This window comes from Coffea eugenioides, chromosome 4 (genome assembly GCF_003713205.1).
Source record: "Coffea eugenioides isolate CCC68of chromosome 4, Ceug_1.0, whole genome shotgun sequence".
Taxonomy (NCBI): Eukaryota; Viridiplantae; Streptophyta; class Magnoliopsida; order Gentianales; family Rubiaceae; genus Coffea; species Coffea eugenioides.
Genome location: NC_040038.1, coordinates 9,487,631 through 9,508,199, shown reverse-complemented (window position 1 = coordinate 9,508,199; position 20,569 = coordinate 9,487,631). Strand labels below are relative to the sequence as shown.

General features: G+C 34.2%; 4 protein-coding genes across 4 annotated transcripts; all 4 read left to right on the top strand.

The window, feature by feature from the left end:
- Positions 1-6,268: 6,268 nt before the first annotated feature.
- LOC113767521 (methylecgonone reductase-like) lies at positions 6,269-9,391 on the top strand. Its single transcript, XM_027311643.1, has 4 exons — positions 6,269-6,721; positions 8,063-8,306; positions 8,569-8,748; positions 8,913-9,391. The coding sequence occupies exons 1-4, from the start codon at positions 6,399-6,401 to the stop codon at positions 9,135-9,137; spliced, it is 972 nt and encodes a 323-aa protein (XP_027167444.1). The 5' UTR covers positions 6,269-6,398; the 3' UTR covers positions 9,138-9,391.
- Positions 9,392-10,608: 1,217 nt separating this feature from the next.
- LOC113767522 (methylecgonone reductase-like) lies at positions 10,609-13,565 on the top strand. The gene is made up of 4 exons (XM_027311644.1): positions 10,609-11,006; positions 12,369-12,612; positions 12,920-13,099; positions 13,311-13,565. Exons 1-4 carry the CDS (start codon positions 10,684-10,686, stop codon positions 13,533-13,535), a joined length of 972 nt encoding a protein of 323 aa, XP_027167445.1. The 5' UTR covers positions 10,609-10,683; the 3' UTR covers positions 13,536-13,565.
- Positions 13,566-16,562: 2,997 nt separating this feature from the next.
- LOC113768968 (methylecgonone reductase-like) lies at positions 16,563-16,925 on the top strand. Its single transcript, XM_027313466.1, has one exon. The coding sequence runs from the start codon at positions 16,563-16,565 to the stop codon at positions 16,923-16,925; it is 363 nt and encodes a 120-aa protein (XP_027169267.1).
- Positions 16,926-17,191: 266 nt separating this feature from the next.
- LOC113768967 (methylecgonone reductase-like) lies at positions 17,192-20,562 on the top strand. Its single transcript, XM_027313465.1, has 2 exons — positions 17,192-17,673; positions 20,247-20,562. Exons 1-2 carry the CDS (start codon positions 17,336-17,338, stop codon positions 20,560-20,562), a joined length of 654 nt encoding a protein of 217 aa, XP_027169266.1. The 5' UTR covers positions 17,192-17,335.
- The last annotated feature ends 7 nt before the right edge of the window (positions 20,563-20,569 follow it).

Sequence of the window (20,569 nt, the reverse complement as noted above, 5' to 3'; positions counted from 1 at the left end):
TAGTAACACAGGAATAGCCTTTTATACAGTGACTATGTTACATTGAAAAATATAAATTTAAGCTTAAAACTTACAAGCCAATAACTAGCATTCAAATACTTTTAATAATAGGCCTAAATAAAATACAAAAAATGTTAGGACTTAAGAAAACATTGCAATTCTATACCACCTATTAATGACACTCAAAATCAAAATGGAAGCTAACAAAAACGTATGATAAAAAAAGATAAATATTTGATGGAATGACAATATTAAAATGAATTTATAATTTTTTTAAAGTCTGTTATTGTTTACCTCTCACTACTAAATAAGAATAATTGATTACAAAATTAATAGTTTAGATGTAATAGACATAGAAAAAAAATTTGAAAGAGAAATTAAAATTCTTAATTTGGAAAATTATTAAAGAGTCGTGCCTTGAAAACAAACTACAGAAATTTAAATGTTGGTCTGTTAATTATAATCATAAACAAGAGGAACTTGTGGGGTACTTTTTCTTTCCTTACTCTGTATTATATACTACATTGGCTCCATTGTTTCGTCAGAAATGGTTTTCTAAAAAATATAAATTACCAATTGCCATTCACCAAATGCATTGTGAGAAACATTCAAGAAATATCAACAAAACTTCGGACTTGTAGAATACATATACTTAAAAATATACTTTTCTACATAAATTATTATTTTGATTAATTCAAGACTGGGCAAGGCATTTTATATTTCTGCACCTTTTTTATCAAAGCTTTGGCAGGGCATATTATCTTTAGTTGCCTACGCGCATCGCGCGTTTTATACCTCCTAGTAATATGAATATGAGTAGAGAGATTTGACATAATGCGAAGAACTGAGATATGTTGAAAGTGAGATTAATTATAAAAAGTTAACCACTAGAGTCGGTCCAATGATCAAGAGAAGGGTGGAAAGGTTAAAATAAAAAAAAAGCTACGTAAAGTTTTTTTCAGCAATAAAGGTAAAATTAATTTTATTTAATCTTTTTGGTCTGGGTTGAAAAACCATTTATTTATCATGACCCAAGGAAACAACTTGGAGAAGCATGGGTTTGGGCAAAATGCCCAAATGCTCATCAGAAATCAAAGGTAGAAATGATTTTTTTTTTTCTTTTTGGGTTTGGCTCGTTCACATTTTGAATGACCCAAAATGAAGTTTTGTCGATTAATGTACTTTAATTCTATGATCCTAATAAGCTTGTTTACTGAGTATGATCCCAATAAGCTTGTCTGATTTTATCTAGTTTGAATGGCCCAGTTCGGCAGGGTCAATTGATTTGTACAATTAGCAAGACATTGGTTGTATCAGTCTTTGAGATGCAATAACGTCTGAATAGCCTCAAGGGCTCCTCAAAATCATAAGAATAAAGCAGACTAAACTAGGATAAACCCAAAACTGAATCATACCAAACGAGACACCAAGACGGACAAATTTTTTGAACTGAGAGACTACTTTGAACTCGGTAGAGATGAATGTGGGTTGGCACTTGGCAGCAATCAATCAAACATTGCTTGGAGCCAAGGACCATTTGCGTTAAGTAAAAGTACTTCTATGGGCCTTTTCCTAAAAGCCTAAAGTGGACAAGTTGTATGGTTTACGAAATGCAAGCTATGATAGTTTTATTAGTAATTAAATGTGGATTTTCCTTAGTCCTTAGTGTTCATTGATAAATCGAATGGATTTTTTTTTTTTTATAATATAGGTGAGAGGTCTCGAACTCGGGACCTCTTATCCAACTAGGCCTGTCAACGGGCCGGAATTCATTATTCCAAACCCGGACCCGGTATATCATATCGACCCAGATCCGACCCGTTTACCCGACGGGTCTTCTACTCTATGTTCCAAATCCGGATTCCGAGACCCGGGTCTACCCGAAAAAATTATCAAAAACTTACAATTTCTAATAAAAATGAGAAAAAAATATATTTGTAAACTAATTTCTAACTAATGCAAAAAAAAACCAAATAAGAAAAGAAATCAAATTGACTTTACTCAAATACATCACCCTAATCTAATTATATTGATAAATATATATATTTTAAATTATTAATCCATTTATATCCGGATCCGGATCTAATACGGGCCGGAATACTATATTCTGTATCCGACCCCTTTTTTTGTTTGACAAAACGGATCCGGATCCGGGTCCGGGTAACGGAATTAAATCCCTACCCGTACCCGCAAAAAATTCATGGATCCGGTCCAGGTCCGGGTCTAGACCCGGACCGTTGACAGGCCTATATCCAACCCATCGTTTTCCTTGTAAATTAAATGGATTTTGTTAGCAATAGTATAACTTTTTATATGAATGAAGAGTTGTTGCAAATTCCAGTTTTTTTTTTAGTGTAAGCAGGAAAAGTCAAATTCGAGGTCTCTCACGCTCTCTCCCCTTAAACCATCCAAATCACAGTCCTGTTTGATAACTTAATTCAGTACTTAAATTTAATGGATTCAGATTTTAACATATTCAGAGTTGATCATTTGCCTAGAAAAATAGATAAGATAAATTCAGATGTCGCCACCCCAAAGAGAGCAGAAAATTCCAATCCGGTTATGGTATCTTCAAATTAAAGAGAGAAGCAACCCAACCCAACATCGTAATGACTTGCTTTAAATTGTCGGATTGATTATAAGTTTTATAAAGATATAAGGACAAAAAATCAAATGGGAAAAAAATAATATGATTAATTATATGAATTTGTCAGCAACTTGTCACAAAATATGACTAACAGTTGGACACAACACTGAGGTGTTAAAATGGGTGATTTGGGCAGGTTTGGGTTGGGTAAAATAGGTAATGGGTATAAGTGAATCAACCCATTTATATTCATTTAATTAAATGGGTATAAATGGGTAAGTCAAAAAATGAATTGGATAACCCAATTATCTATTTATGACCCATTTATTTTAACTTTTTTTAAATTCATTTAAATTCATTTTTGCAAATTAAATTATTAATTTATACCATTATTTGCACCCATCATTAATTTTAAATATTTACTTATAATGCGCAATAAACCTAATTATCAATTGTTTTTTCATCCGTACTCTATGTCGCAAAATTACATACTATTTAATAATTAAACAATAAGAATATAAAAAGTTGAACTAAGTACTATAAAAGTTAACATAAAAACTTAATCCAAAAATTTTGAACCTCTAGCATATTTTCGTGTGTAAATTTAAAATTTCATTTTGAAAACGTAAGAAAAGAGGCTAAAACTTGTCATAAATTGGTAATGCTGAAAAATGAGCAAGTTAACAAACTAAGAGAAAATAAAATGATAAGATAATACCAATAAATAATAATAATAATAATGAAACAAAAGTAATTAACATCATGACAAAATGAAAAATTTGAAAAAAAAAAAGGTGGGGGAAGAGAGGAGGTTTGGGAGAAGACAATTCTAAATGGGTTAATTGGATTTGATGGGTTATCCAATAATACCCATTTAATAAATGGGTATTATTGGGTAACACATTTATATCCATATGCAAAAATTTAAGATACCCATATCCATCTATTCATGGGCGGATATGGATAAATTTAGTTAAATGGGTTTGTTTGACAGCTATACACAACAGTATAATACAATCACGTAAACTCAGATTAGGCTAGTTTTAATAACCTGAAGGAAATAGATCCACCAGCAGTAGATCATTTAGATTTATTTGTGTGACATGTTTGATGATATATTTTCTGTCATTACAGATCTCATAAATAAAAATCATAATTTTTATATAAAAAAAAATACAGCCCAATAATTATTCCAGAGCATTGGATACTATTTGCACCATCCCGAACCTGTTTGACCTACCTGCTGTTTTCCTACCACCACCATCATGCTTTTGAAAAACAAAAGGTAGGTTAGGAAAAATGGTGCCATATTCCAATTTCCAGCCCAAAGTGGCTTAAACTTCCCCATCACACTCCAATCAAGAAAAGCTGTTTGACGAATATTTTTCAACTCTATCCACTGCAACTGCTTTTGCTTAATGACTATTTTGCGTCCATAATTCAGACGTTGTGTTTAGTATGCATTTGATCAATCTAAAATCTGAAATCTGAAGTCTAAATCCATTAAGGTTCCGTTTGATAAAACTGAATCTGAATTCTGAAGTCTGAATTCTGAAATTTGAATACTGAAACAATTAATTTGCTGAATTTTAAGCACTGAAAAAAATATATAAATGTCTGAATTTTAATGCTAAACCTATTTATACTGTTTGATAAATATTTATAGCTGAATGCTTAATAAGTTTAATTTGACAATTTTGCCCTTATATCATTTCATTCAAAAAAGAAATAGAATCTATGATTTAATTAGTTTAAAATTGTTAGGTATGAAAATGACAATATTTATTTTTAAATCAAATTAATATAAAATATGAAATATATTATATGAGAAGTATGGAGAAGATGTGAAAGTCATTAAAAAGGGAGAAAAGAGAAACTAAAAATCGTTAGATAGAGCATATTATGTTGTTTAATTAGATAAGAATTTTGAATATAATTAACAAACAAGGGTAGATTTGATAGATAAGATAAGGTAGCTGAAGTAATTCTATTGATTCTTATCAGAATTAAGCATTCAGTTAGGATTCTTGTGCTGAAAAAAATACACACAGGTTCAGCACTGCTTAACAAGTTCAGCAAATAGATTTTCATTTATCAAACACTCAAAACATCTGAATGTTTGAAAAAATTCAGATTCAGCACTTTTTTATGTTATCAAACAGACCCTAAACCTTTTCTGGTTACTATAAAATTTTTATAATCAATACAGATCATCCAATGTTTCCAAAAAAAAAAAAAAAATGTAATTCCTTTTCTCCCATCTTTAGGAACCATATCCACCCCCCTTGGCTATTGCACATCTAATCTCTAAATAGCTATTACAACCATCATGGGAAAGGTCCCAAACAAGAATGGAGCTAGGATGGGGATAGGGAGGGGCCACCGCCTCCAAATTTTGAAAATTCATGTTTTGTCCCTTGCAAAGTTTTTGAGAATTTTTTTTTCAAAGTTATCTTTATATATTTAGATATTCGCTCCCCCAAGTTTTAGAAAGTCATTCTTTCTCTTCTTAAAAGTTTGACAATATTTATAATTTCTAGTATACATAAAGCTATAATTCCTCACAACTTTGTAAAAAACTTTAATATTGACTCCAGAGTTTACATACGTATGCATTTCGCCATCTCAAATTAAATTTTCTAATACATTTGATTATATAATATATTAAGTGATAAATGAATAACTTATCACTTACCTTTTGCAACAAGTTTTGTTTAAAACATTCATTGCCGCTTAATTAATTTAAATGTATTTTTATTATCAAACATGTTTAAATATGTTAAGATTTAAAACCTTCAAATTTAAGTATTAAATTGGATTATCAAACCCGCCTTAAGGTGACTTTTAAATTCACTGGATCTGTAATTGGCTTAAAGTGATTCTTAATTAATTGTTTCGATACTTTCAATTTTCAAAAAGCAAAACAAATGGCTGTAGTGGCGATGTACTAAAGGTTTTCTAATCTATAGTGGTCCGTGACTTTCTTTTCTGTTGGCCCTTTCCAGAACAAAACTTCATTTTCCAACTATGTGGTGGTTCCGTGATTGAATTTCTTTCCTTCTTCGACATTTTTCTTGGGCAAAATGTCAATATCTATCGTACTTTTATATTATGGGAGGAAGGAGGAGTACAATTGGACTATATGAAAGAGCTAGAGTAGTTATTAAATCTGAAGAGGTCACCGGTTCAACTGCGGGCGGTTCAACTGCAAGTTATACAATGGTTATATTATATGACATAAAAATATATTTCAAATTATAAAAATAATAAAATTTTTAAGTTAGTGATTCAACCAACGATTCAACCGATTATATTTTTCTTGATTCACCGATTAAACTATCAGATCGTTGACCAATTAACAAATTTATTACATAACTAGTTTAATTAGCAATTCAACTTGATCCTATGATTAGTTCATCGAGTTGACCGATTCGACCATCGATTCGAGTCGGATTTGATAACTGTGGTTGGAACCTCTGTACATGCATCAAGCGAGGATTGAGTCATAGACCGGGCACACCCAAATAGACTTTAAGAAGTCTTTCCTAACCAACTCCGCTAACCGGCCTTGGATTTTTTTCGTGTTTTGACCGGTGCGTGCCAATCACGGTGCGTGAAGGCGAAGACAAGGAATTCACTATTCAACATACGCTAAATCATACACACATACATAAAAGGCCTGGATAAACACAACCGCTATACTACAACCCCATCTCTCACACCCCTCTTTCTTTTCATCAATTTGAGACGAGATAACTGCCTCATATTATCTTCTTGCATTTTCTCCATTAGGACAACTACATCAGAGACCATGGAAAAAGCTGGAGAAACAATCCCAGAAATAGTGTTAAATACAGGCCACAAAATGCCATTGGTGGGGTTAGGATGTGCAGGTCAGCCTTTGCCACCATCAGAACAACTAGTATCAATATTTATTGATGCCATGGAGATTGGGTATAGGCATTTTGATACAGCAGCATTATATGGCACAGAGGAGGCCCTTGGTAAAGCTGTGGCTAAAGCACTAGAGATTGGATTAATTAAGAGCAGGGATGAATTGTTCATCACTTCTAAACTTTGGTCTACTGATGCTGATCATGACCTTGTTCTGCCCGCTCTCAAACAAACTCTTGGGTACTTTCCTCATCACCATATGAATCTCTTTTTTTTCCCCTTTTTTTTTTCTAATTCTTATAATTTTTTCCCTTATCTAATACCTGAATAAGAATATTCATGCATAGATATGAGCATGTAAATATATTCTATACCATGAAATTTCTGGTGCCTTGGTCTTGAGTCTTATGACTGAAGAAGACCTGCGTGGTTCTTGATTAGAACAGGTATTTTTATATTTAACTCTTTGATTCTTTTGGGAGTAGCACATAGTTTTCCGACATTGTTTTTCCCCAAATTTGGACTTTTTCATCGGTTGTAACTCCATTAAGAGTATCTGAAATAGAGATTATCACTTTCCATGGATGGATAGAAGTACAACGTTTAGTCCAGAGGAATGTTTGGAGAGGAAGGGGGGAATAAGGATGGGGATGAAGCCAATTGATTTTTCAAGCTAATCATACTAATTAGGAATTTTTGTTCTGTCAAAAAAAATTTGTGGATTTTTGTGGTGGTATGAAATATCTCAAAGTCTTCTTGATATCCCCGCCATCATGTATGTCGTCTTGCTGGACAGACTACAAACTAGGATGCTTGTATTATAGGTTAATTTCACTTGGCACCCTTCAAATACATTTACATTCTAATTTTGGTCCTAAACTTCAAAATGGGACATTTTAGGGATAAAATTTGTCCCACTTAAGTAAAATCTTCAATGAAAGTGAGACATATTTTATTTTTAAGTAGGATAAATTTTATACTTTAAGGACTAAAGTGAAACAAATTTATACTTTGAAGATTTAAATGTGACAAATTTTATACATCAGAGATTAAAGTAGGACAAATTTTCTATTTTAGGGATTAAAGTGTTGTACTCTAAAGTTGAATGACCAAAGTAAAAATTGGAGTATAGTTGAATGTGTAAAGTGCAATTAACCCTTGTATTATCGCATCATCTTGACTATTTAATCAGACAATCACTAGTAATTAAGGTACTTAATCTATTGCAAATTTTTAGCAGTTTAATGAATTTGGGATACACTAACGACCATTACTGAACTGTTGAACTCTTTTGGAAAGGATCTTAAATGAACATGAACACCCTGTACGACACTAAAACTCATATGTGATATTTTGAGTACTGTTCATATGGCCCGTACCTGTCACTAAAATCAAAATCACTTGACTATAAGAGCCTTGCATTCAAAGAAAAAAAAATTGATCATTTTCATTGTTCTCACTGACAATGGCAGGGAATATGATCAGGAGAAATTATTCGTTTCTTTGATTCATCCACCAAGAAATTTTGTTTTCTGATACATGATTGACTTGCTCTTTCTTGTCATAATTCTTCTTTGCTAGGAAGTTGGGGCTAGAGTATTTGGATCTTTATTTGATTCACTGGCCTCTGAGGCTAAAGCAGGGTACTTCGGTGTCCAATTTCACCAAAGATGCAATTCTCCCTTTTGACATGCATGGAACGTGGAAGGCCATGGAAGAATGCAGCAAATTGGGCTTGACAAAGTCTATAGGTTTGAGCAACTTCACCTGTGAAAAAATCTCCAAGCTCCAAGAAAGTGCTACCATCCTTCCAGCAGTTAATCAGGTGATTCTTTTTTTTGTTTTTTTTTTCTTGGAATTGGGTTAATGGGGTTCGAGGTAAACTGCAAATCTTGAGAGTAATACCGGCAATTTCATAGTTTACCAGTTAACTGAGTTTTGTGGACAATAGACATGTAATTTGATAGTGGAATTAGCAAGCAGCCCGTTTGAGACTTTTTCTCTTTTACCTTCTTTGAAATTAACCTCGCCAACATTGGCCACTATAGTGGAATGCATGATGGAATTTTCGAATGAAAAATTTTCAGGTGGAGATGAATGTTGGTTGGCAGCAGCGAAAATTGGTACCATTTGCCAAAGAGAAAGGAATTCACATAAGTGCTTGGTCTCCTCTTGGAGGTTATGGTACTTCTTGGGGTAGCAATGCAGTCATGGAGAATCCAATCATCAAAAATATTGCTGACTCAAGAAACAAGACGGTGCCACAGGTCCTGAATTATTATGACTGCGTGCAAGAAAGTTGAAAAAAAAAAAAAACACACACACACACACACACACACAGATATATATATATATATAGACACACACACACACACACACAGAGATCAAACAATATATTATGAGGCTCAATCATGTTAATTAATGTAAGTAGGTTGCACTGAGATGGGTATATCAGCAAGGAGCAAGCGTCATTGTGAAGAGCTTCAGCAAGGAAAGGATGAAACAGAACCTCCAAATATTTGATTGGGAACTTACCAAGGAAGAAATGGATCAAATTCTGCAGATTCCTCAGCGTAGAGCCCCCGGAACGGAAGCGCTTGTTGATCCAACAGGGCCATACAAATCTTTAGAGGAATTTTGGGATGGCGACATCTGAATTTCTGGACAATGTGAACTTCAACTCTACCATGATGATCAACTTTATTTTCTGGGGCAAATTCCAATGCCGTTAGGGTATTCTCAAATCAAATAGGGAAGCAGCCCAACCCAACATCGTAGTGACTTATCTTTTACCAAAACACCATAATAGGTTTGATTATCAGTTGTCAATTGTTGGATTGTTTAATATTTCTTTTTATAAAGATTTAAAAACAAATAATCAACAGGAAAAAGAAATAAAATGATTATGTAGAGAGTAAATAGCACAAAAGATCACCGAGTATTTAAAATTGCATGGTTTGGTCATTAAACTTTTTTTTTTTAAATCTGAAAAGGCCATTCAACTCTTGAAAGTGTAATTTTCAAAAGAAAAATTTTAATATTTTTCGTGATTACATTTTTCAATCTCCTTTTTTATTTTACATCCGTCAAATCGTTACAGTATATTTTTTTACAGAAACTCCAAAAAATAGCAATCCAGACGAGACCTAATTTTATTTTTTGTCATTTTCTCAAATTCAGGCGTTAAGGTGCAAAGTTACTTACATGACATACATGAGCACTCTCTAACTTCTAAGCTAAAAAAAATGATATACGAGCACTTTTTATCAAATATTAATGTCTAAGTTTTAGAAAAATAATTGCACTTATGTACTAATTGCGGGGGGCCGGGCCAACTCCATTTTATTGGCTAAGTGTTGTGTACTCGCTATTCTTGATTAAACAGCCAATTGGACAAGTCAAAACGGGGCTTCCTTTTTATTCTTTGGGGCCAAATTAAGCACGGAAAGCAAAGTTTTTTCACATCAAAGTATACCTTAACGTAGAAAGCTAACTAATTAGTAACTTTTTAAGGTGCACCTATCTCTTTCCCTAGTCTCCAAAATGTACTAAAACAGAAAATGAAAAGGGTTGGAATATTCAAAAAAAAAAAAAGAATAAAATTTAACTAAAAAAGACAAAAGTCAAAGCAGCAATTAATCAAACAAGTTGTCGAACACGTATAAGCATTCATGTGTTTAATTAGTCGTAAAAATGTGCACACGAAGAAATGCACTTTCAATTTATCAACTATCAGATTTCTTGAACGAGTGATTGGCCTTCAACCTAATCAGGTAATATCAATGCCAGCAATTTTGAAAAACAAATGGCAAGTAGACTAGTACCAAAAAAAAAGAAGAGGATAATACTAGTGGTATACGTTTTTCAATTCGTAGTGGTCCTTTTCTGTTTTTTAGGCAATTGGTAGTGGTCCTTTATTTCCGTCTTATTGTTGCCCTTTTCTCGAAATGTCATGTTTTTCATTTTCTTGATTTTCTTTCCTTCTTTGCCCCGTGGATACCAATCACAATTAGAAAAAGGGTAAGTATGAATGAATTTATGATGTTACTGTACTATCAATATATAGGGAACCGTCAGGATCCCCACTTCTTCTCACCCCTCTTTTCATCAATTGAAGATAACTGCCTTTTGACAGAAGTTTCTTCTGTAAATTCTTGCATTTTTCTCCATTGATTTCCATTAATACAATTGTGCCAGAGACGATGGAAAAGGTTGAACAAAAAATCCCAGAAATAGTGTTAAACTCAGGCCACAAAATGCCAGTGGTGGGCTTAGGATGTGCCGCGCATCCTTTGCCACCATCAGAGCAATTAGTAACAGCTTTTATTGATGCAATGGAGATTGGATACAGGCATTTTGATACAGCAGCATGTTATGGCACTGAGGAAGCTCTTGGCATAGCTGTGGCTAAAGCATTGGAGATTGGATTAATTAAGAGCAGGGATGAATTGTTTATCGCTTCTAAGCTTTGGTGTACCGATGCTGATCATGACCTTGTTCTGCCTGCCCTCAGACAAACTCTTGGGTACCATTCTCATCACCATTTGAATCCCTTTTTTCCCTTTCCTTTGGGTCAAAGTTGATGTGCCTTAAACTTGTAAAAAAAAAAAAAATTGCTTAAGGCATCCACAATGATTTACACTCTTTAGAGTGTAATCCAAATGCACGTCAGCATTCCACTTTCTCCTCTTTTATTACACTTCCACTCACAATGAATTACACTCCACAAGATATAATAGCATGGGTCCATAATTAATTTTTTAATTAATGGGTAACCCACCAATAACTCATCTTTTGCACCAATTACTCCTCTTTTAATTTTTTTAATAATGGGTTTCTACCCATCCATGATGCGTGTAATGGGTATTACACACCCATTATGTATATATATATATATATTGTTTCCCTCATTAATGTTGCCTCTCAAATTGGGATATATTTATTGCTTATAATTACATTAATTATTTTTGAGATAGGTGCTATGCATCACTTCTACAAGTATAACGTGCAGTAGATTGTATGAATTCAACTCAAGTAATTTCTCACCCTGAACATGCTAATTAAGGATTCTTGTGGTGATGTGACTGATGTTGATGTTGGGTCTCAAGTCTCAACCATATTTGAATCACATTATGATGTTTATTAATCTCTCCGCCATCATTTACGTCCTGTTAAGAAAAAACTTTGATACTTGCACATCTTTTTTACCACAACAATAATATTCCTATAACCTAATTTATCTTCATCTGAAGGGAAAGGGGTCTAAAGAAACTGTGTAAGACGCTAACGGGTATACAGACCTGACTATACCAAAAGAATGTTCTGACACCTCATTTGAATTTTTTTCAAAGCAGGTGGGGTGATTGCAAATCAGGATACATATTACCCCACTATCATTCCCCAACATGCATTAACTAAAGGAAGAAAATAAACTAAGATACATGCTTGTATAATAATCTCACCGAATTTATCATATAAATATACATTTATCCTGTCAAATAAATACAAACACTCATGATTATTGCTCTCCCCTTTACGAATATTCATTGGATACTTGTTAGACAGGTCATATCTTTAATACCACTTCTAAGAACCTAAAGACTACATCCTGGTGGGGCTGCGGATGTAATGTAGTTTGTTGCTACTAAAGCACGTATTAAGTTGACGACTTTCGCATTATAAATGGATGTGTCTTCTAGTGCTATTGCAGCTGATTAACCACAAGTTACCTCATGACTATGAATTTGCCACTATAATCAAACTGACAATGCAATGAAATACAAGGAAAAATTATTGTTTCTTCAATTTATTCACCAAGAGTTTTCTTTTTTTTTGTTTTTGATACATTATTGACTTACAAAACTTACTTATAATTCTACTTTTGTAGGAAGTTGGGGCTAGAGTATTTAGATCTTTATCTGATTCACTGGCCGGTGAGGCTAAAACACGGTGCTCAGATGTTCAGTCTCGCCGAAGATGAAATTCTCCCTTTTGATATGCATGGAACGTGGAAGGCCATGGAAGAATGCAGCCAATTAGGCTTAACAAAGTCCATAGGTTTGAGCAACTTCACCTGTGAAAAAATCTCTAAACTCCTACAAATTGCTACCATCCCTCCAGCAATTAATCAGGTAAACTGTAGCTCTTCAGTGAGAAATCAGAAATCTCACAATTACCTGATTAAAATATACTAGCAGTAACGGGATCCACCATTTAGTCTAATGACCTATATATAAATTTTTTACGGTTGCATATAATTGATAATAAAATGGCATAAAAAACCGAATTAATTACAGAAAATTTGGGTGATTTTGATAGTTAAACTGACCCTTGCTCTTTATACGATGTCCATGTTCGACATCTGTTAACACCAAGGTCCATCAGTTCCCTAGACTTTTTTTTTTTTTTTTGAGAATGAGATTGAAAGTTGTTTTTCAGGTGGAGATGAATGTTGGTTGGCAGCAGCGAAAATTAGTACCATTTGCCAAAGAGAAAGGAATTGCTGTAAGTGCTTGGTCTCCCCTTGGATCTTATGGTAACTTTTGGGGCACCAATGCAATCGTGGAGAACCCAATTATCAAAGATATTGCAGCTTCAAAGGGCAAAACCGTGCCACAGGTCCTCACTTATTCGAATGAAAATTTTAGTAGTGAATCTACATATGTATATATGCATGGGACTTTGTCTTTTCCGTTATATATCAATATTGTCCATGTTTATAAATCTAAACATTCCCACAAATTACACACAATATATAATTCATCTGTGTGTGTGTGTGTGTGTTCTGGCACTAACATGGACACTCAATCATGGCAATTGATGTAAATAGGTTGCATTGAGATGCATATATCAGCAAGGAGCAAGCGTCATAGTGAAGAGCTTCAACAAGGAAAGGATGAAACAAAACCTCCAAATATTTGATTGGGAACTCACCAAAGAAGAAATGGATCAAATTCTGCAGATTCCTCAGCGGAGAGGCTTTTCTGGGGATGTGTTTGTTCATCCAACCGGGCCATACAAATCGATAGAGGAGCTTTGGGATGGCGACATCTGAATTTATCGTTCTTATATTTCTGGTGTTTATCGTTTCTATAAAAGAATAAGTCATACTAGAAGCTAATCTAAATCTATTCGATCCAGAGGCACCTTGAAGAAATTTAGGTTGCAGAAAAATGAATTCCGCCTTTGCTTGTGCGCGTGTCCCTCTGTGGGGCACCACTAGTAAAAACGGATGGCATGATGTATATAATACAAATAAAAGTTGAAATTATATTATCATGGGCCCATCAGGATCTCGTAGTACATATACCGTCAATATATAATAGTGATTAATCAACAAAAAATTTTAAATGGATTTCTCATTTAACCTTTTCCACATAGTATATGATTTTTTCCTATGCATGAGCACAGAATAAGCAACTCTAGTAGGAGTGATTGGACTCGAAACACAACATTAATCTTTTTTTTTTTCCTCTCGCTCCTTCTTACACTTTTTTCTCCAACTATCAGCTACTATATATAGAGTGATGGACTCACTATAAACACAACATTATCTTTTTTTTTTTTTACCCTCTCGCTCCTTGTTACACTTTTTCCATCCCAACTATCAGCTACAAGATTTGAACCTTGAACTTGATAACAAGGGAGACAATACATCTACCTCTAAATTGTGTAAACTTTTGCCTTCAAAATTTCAAATTTTACTAACAACTAAAGAATGACCCCACCTCCGGCAGATAAAAGAAGAACCCGTAGTATATTTTCATGTAGTATATTTCTTGACTTCGCTTCATTGAGCGCCAGGCTCCAATAAAGCATAATGATTGGATCAAGTAGTATGAATTTGGATCAAGTTTGACCGATAGAGAAAAAAAAAGGTATCAATTTGTAATCAGTACATGCATGCATGCCAATTATTACTCAAAACTGGTAGCACAAGAAATTGCACACGTCTAGATATTTATGTGCATGTTAACATAGGCAAAGTGTACAATCAATCATAAAGATGTACACACGAACAAAAACAAAACATGAGTTCTCTCTCGTTCTATTGGTGTACAGTCATGGCCATTAACTCCATAGACAATCAATTAATTCTTTTCAATCTTCGCATTAAAGGGAATTTCAAAACTTTCGTAAAAAATTGTTATCTAGTTGTTATTGTTGTAAAATACTATATAGTTTTAACAAAATTCACACAACTGTCATACTGGTTATTAAAGTTTTTCAACAAAAACTTTTACCTTAATCGTAGTAATTGTCCCCTAACCTTGGGTCCTAATTACTCTGCGATTGCTTGGAAACAATTTGGCAATTTGACAGTGGTCTTAGTATCACATATCACGCCTTTAACATACCCTTCTTCATTTTCTTTCTTTTATAACCCTCTTGAATATTAGGTTTCAGAGCTAAAAAGGGCAATTGAACCCACTATATACTCTAACGTCTTTGTTTCTGTCTTTCTTTCTTTTTCATTTGTGAAAACCTTTATAATGTGTTCTGCCCAAAAAAAAAGGATAGTTTTGCCACAACTTTTTAAATTTCTGTATGGATACATAAAATATGGAATACAAATGACGTTTCTGCGCAAGCTCAAGCTTATTAATAACTGTCTCAAGCTTATTAATAACAGAAAAAATGGTTGGTTTCAATAGTTCAAGTGATTCTTACTCCTTTTTGTATGATGTCCACCATTCATGTTCGACACTAGGCAATTCATATGTCCCATATCTTAACTTTTTTATATTGAAAATCTTATACTAATCCACATATAACTTAGACGACAAAATCAGGCGCCCTTTTCACATTTCAGGCGCCCAAGAACAATTGATCAAAGAGGGGGCTATGCGATGAGTCGTGACCAACTAGGATTGAACCCATCCAAGAGTTTCCTCCAATTAGGATTGAACCCATCCAAGAACCAGTCGAATCCATCCAAGAATCGAATGATGTCATCATGATGTCATAAATATATTTAATTTTAAAAATTAATATATTATGTAAATTTTCTAAAAACATATTAATACTAAGAAATGTAGGTTAAATGTATGCTTGATGTTTCTAAGATACTTTACAAGAAAATACAAATAAGATAGTATAATTAATACATATTCAACAAGTTTAGAACCAAATTGGAGGGTTTATTTGAAAAGTAATACAAGAATTTAGGGCCGTAGCTATAAGTTCTAAAATGTTTCTTGATGTAATAATAGGTTTCTAGTACTCTAGGGGTCAAATCATAAAATTGATAAAATATTTCTAGGTGAATTTTTTTACTTTCTTTTTTTTTATGATCTATAATTTTTTAACTTAGATCTTCCATTGGAGTTGTTTGAGAGAGATTTATGGTAGGATATGTAAAGAGATTGTGAGAGTAGTTAAAAGAAAGAATCAAAAAAGGAAAACAAAAAAGATAAAAAAAAAAAAGGAAAAGATAGAAAAAACCCGGTTCCAAGCTGTTCTTCTGGTTTCCGGTCAAACCCGATTTTTGATCGAATTTGACCGAATTTTTGTTTGATGATTTTTTAAGACAACTCGGATTGAATGCCTATCTGATTCTCGATTCAACTGATTGAACCGATCAGTCCGGTCCAAGTTTCAAACACAGGTTGTTGACTCAAAAAAAAAAAGGACTAGTACTAGTAGTATACTTTTTTTTAAATTCGTAGTGGTCCTTTTTTTCAGGTAATTGATATTGTCCTTTATTTCCTTCTTATTGTTACCCTTTTCTCCAAGTGTCATATTTTCATTTTCTAACTATTTTGTTGTTAGTATAGGTTAGAATAGGAGTAGAAGTAGAAGTAAAGTAGATGTTGCCGTTAGACAAAAAAAAAAATTACTATTTGGTTGTTGATTTTCTTTCCTTATTTGCCCAGTGAGTGCCAATCACAATCAATGAAGGTGAGTACGAATGAATTTATGATGTTACTATACTATCTATATATAAGAAACCTTCAGGAACCCCACTTCTCCACAACCCTCTTTTCATCAATTGAAGGTAACTGCCTTTTGACAGAAATTTCTTCTATAACTTCTTGTATATTTCTCCATTAGCTTTCATTAGACAATTATGTCAGAAACAATGGAAAAAGTTGAACGAGACACCCCAGAAATAGTAGTGTTAAACTCAGGCCACAAAATGCCAGTGGTGGGCTTAGGATGTGCCGCACATCCTTCGCCACCATTCGACCAATTAGTATCAACTTTTAATGATGCAATGGAAATTGGGTACAGGCAGTTTGATACAGCAGCTTGTTATGGCACCGAGGTAGCTTTTGGCAAAGCTGTGGCTAAAGCATTGGAGATTGGATTAATTAAGAGCAGGGATGAATTGTTGTCACTTGTAAATGTTATTGATGCTGATCGTTTCGCACAATTCTCCATGATATCAACTGCCATTGATTCTTGTTTACTTGTCTCGAAGCTAAAACATGGTAGTAATTGATTCGCAATTGATTTCCAGGCTCGAAGCAAAACAAATGGAAGTAGGAGACTAGTAGTATACGTTTGCTAGTGGTCCTTCATTAATGCCCCCTCGTTCTTGGACTTTTCCAAAATGTCAAAAGTATCATTTGCCAATTTCGTGGTGGTTGGATTTCTTTCTTTCTTTCTTTCTTTGCCCAATGCGTGCCAATCACAATTTATCAAGATAAGTATGAATCAACAATTCATGACATGTATGCTATCGATGATGTACGAGAGACCTTTTATCAACACCAATCACTAGTCCGCAGCAACCCCACTTTCGAACACTCCTTTTTCATCAAGTGGAGATGAGATAAGATAATTGACTAGATAGAAACTTCTTGCATAAAGTTCTTGCATCTTTCTCCATTGATTTCCATTGGTAAAATCATGCCAGAGACAATGGAAAAAGTTGAACAAAAAATCCCTGAAATAGTAGTGTTAAATTCAGGCCACAAAATGCCAGTGGTGGGCTTAGGATGTGCCGCACATCCTTTGCCACCATTAGAGCAATTAGTATCAACTTTTATTGATGCAATGGAGATTGGATACAGGCATTTCGATACAGCAGCATGCTATGGCACAGAGGAGGCCCTTGGTAGAGCTGTGGCTAAAGCACTAGAGATTGGATTAATTAAGAGCAGGGATGAATTGTTCATCACTTCTAAACTTTGGTGTACTGATGCTGATCATGACCTTGTTCTGCCTGCCCTCAAACAAACTCTTGGGTACTTTCCACATTTATTACAATTTGAACGTTCATCTTTCTTCATTTTTTGGTTAAATTTGATACTTCTTAAATAGGTATACTCATGCATAGATGTGTGCGTGCATATAAATATTTTACATGTTCTTTATTATATATTGGCCATGACCCTTGGCTTGTCCTGTCTGATTAATTCCTTGTATCAGTCCAGATTTTCCTATGTATATCTATATATCTTGCTGTCCCGTCATTTTCCCCCCTTCTGTTTCTCCCCAAATTGGGATACTATTATCGGTCAACAACTACTACAGCAACCCGTCTTTGATATAGATGTCATCACCTCTACAAATAATACGTTGTGTAGTAGGTTAGGATATAAAGCCAAGTAATTTATCAAGTCAAACATACTAATTAATTATGGAATTTTGTGGTGAAGTGAATAGGATAGATCAGTCTCAACCATATTTGTTACTTGACTGCAAACGAGGATGCACATTGCCCCACTATTATTTGCTACTCGGCATTAATGAAATCTCTCAACAGGTAGATGGCACTATCCGTAATGGGGTCTCTCCAGCAATGTTCCGTCTAATTGATGTAATTTTTAAGACAATTAGTGTAAACTCGTGCAGTTTTAATGTAACGGTACTCCATCCGTTCCACTTTGATGATCTTATTTTTATTTTTACATAATTTAAGAAAAATTAATTAACTTTATTAGAAAAATAAATCTAACCTACTATTTTCCTAAAATATCCTTACATTAAATTTTCCTCTCTGTGTGTGTGTGAATGTATGTCTTGTAACCTTATACATACTTTTGAGGACATGATATGATAACTGTTGCACATCATAAATCACAAGCTGTATCAATTTAGTATTTTTTTTTTATAAGTTTTGCAATATTGAAGAAACCCTGGTGGCCATGGCTCCCTATTTCAACAAACAGTGTGACCAAAATACTTAGTTGTCTCCACAAAATCTCCCCACCCCCGCCCAGCCCCCCCCCCCCATACTCCTCCTCGCTTCACCCCGACCCAACCTCCTCTACCCCAAAACCACACCATCTTCTAATCTCCTAACCCCCCGCTCGTCGCTCCTCATTCCTCAAGGAACCGAGACGATCAACAAATCTTCTTCAATTTTATCTGGGTTAAATTTTGATAACTTTCTTACAATAGAGCGCGTTTCATTATACTACCTGATGCGCTTAGGATGTCGTGCGTGCACTAATAAATATTTACCATGGATTCTTTATTATATATTTTGCCATGGACCCTATGGCTTGTCCTGTACTGATTAATTCCTTTGTATCAGTCCCAATTTTCCTTATGTAATATCTAATATTCTTGCGTGTCTGTCCCGTCATTTTCCCCCTTCTGTTCTCCCCAAAATTGGGATATACTATTAATCCCCGTCTCAAACGACTTACTACAGCAACCCGTCTTGATATAGATGTTCTCACCTCTACAGAAATAATACGTTAGTGTAGTAGGTTTAGGATTTATTAAAGTCCAAATAGTTAATTTATTCCCAAGTCAAGAATCATAACTAAATTAATTTTATGCGAAATCTTGTGGATGAAGTGAAATAGGATTAGTATCAGTCTCAACCATATATTAGTATTACTTTGACTGCAAACGAGGATGCCACAATTGCGCCCACTATTATAATTGTACTATAACTCGGCATTGAATGAAAATCTCTCAAACAGGTAGATGGCACCTATCCGCGTCAATGGCCGTCTCTCCAGCCATGAAGATGTTCCGTCTAATTTGAGTAATTTTTTAAGGACAATTAGTGTAATACTCGGAGCTGCAGTTTATAATGTAACGGTACTCCATCCGCTTCCACTTTGATGATCTTATTTTTATTATTTTACATAATTTAAAAAGAAAAGATTAAATTTAACTTTATTAGAAAATAAATATTAAACCTACTATTTTCCCACTAAAATATCCCTCTACCATTAAATTTTACCCTCCTCCTTGTGGTGGTCTGTGTGCGTGATGAATGGGTCTAGTGTAACCTGATCGCTTTATACATACTTTTGAGGACATGACTGATCGATAACTTGCTTCGCACCATCATAAATCACAAGCTGTATCCAATTTAGTTATTTTTTTTTTTTTATAATGTTTTTCAATATTCAAGAAACTGTCGGTGCATGATCCTATTTAAAGTGGGACAAAAGACTAGTGTCCCCAACAAAAATTCACAAACCATGAATTGGTTGGAGCTTGAAACTAAAAATATTGACCCGAAACCAAACTCCTGACTCGCCAATGGACATTCGATATAGGTAAGAAGCACCAGCTTGTCAGTATTTTTCCCTTTCGTTCCTACTTCTCTCCCGTGCCATTCCGCCTTATTGCAATTTATAACCTACATGACGGTGGTTCTTGGATACAACTCCTCATTTCACTGTTGTAGTTTTTGCCTCATTATCTCGGTCTCTCTCAGCTGCAGGTAATAAGCTTGTTCTTCAATTTTTTTTCTTGATATCATTATTGTTTCTTCAATTTGTTCACTGAGAATTTGTTTTTCTAATACATTATTGATTCACTCTAGTTTGGAATAACTCTACTTCGGTAGGAAGTTGGGGCTAGAGCATTTGGATCTTTATTTGGTTCACTGGCCAGTGAGGGTAAACCACGGTGCTGAGAAGTTCAATTTCGCCAAAGATGAAATTCTCCCTTTTGATATCCATGGAACGTGGCAGGCCATGGAAGAATGCACCAAATTAGGTTTGACAAAGTCCATCGGTCTGAGCAACTTCACTTGCGAGAAAATCTGTAAACTTCTAGAAATTGCTACCATCCCCCCAGCAGTTAATCAGGTAACATTTCTTTCTTCTATTGAAAAAAAAAATGGTTGGATTCAAGATAAATGGCAAGTTTTGAGACTCTGAACTCGAA

Bases quoted from the DNA above. Each gene is read 5' to 3' on its own strand.
- LOC113767521 (XM_027311643.1), top strand. From the start codon at position 6,399: ATGGAAAAAGCTGGAGAAACAATCCCAGAAATAGTGTTAAATACAGGC. The intron at 8,307-8,568 runs GTGATTCTTTTT...AAAAATTTTCAG, and splicing joins TCCTTCCAGCAGTTAATCAG to GTGGAGATGAATGTTGGTTG. The intron at 8,749-8,912 runs GTCCTGAATTAT...TAATGTAAGTAG, and splicing joins GAAACAAGACGGTGCCACAG to GTTGCACTGAGATGGGTATA.
- LOC113767522 (XM_027311644.1), top strand. From the start codon at position 10,684: ATGGAAAAGGTTGAACAAAAAATCCCAGAAATAGTGTTAAACTCAGGC. The intron at 11,007-12,368 runs GTACCATTCTCA...CTACTTTTGTAG, and splicing joins GCCCTCAGACAAACTCTTGG to GAAGTTGGGGCTAGAGTATT. The intron at 13,100-13,310 runs GTCCTCACTTAT...TGATGTAAATAG, and splicing joins AGGGCAAAACCGTGCCACAG to GTTGCATTGAGATGCATATA.
- LOC113768968 (XM_027313466.1), top strand. From the start codon at position 16,563: ATGGAAAAAGTTGAACGAGACACCCCAGAAATAGTAGTGTTAAACTCA.
- LOC113768967 (XM_027313465.1), top strand. From the start codon at position 17,336: ATGCCAGAGACAATGGAAAAAGTTGAACAAAAAATCCCTGAAATAGTA. The intron at 17,674-20,246 runs GTACTTTCCACA...CTACTTCGGTAG, and splicing joins GCCCTCAAACAAACTCTTGG to GAAGTTGGGGCTAGAGCATT.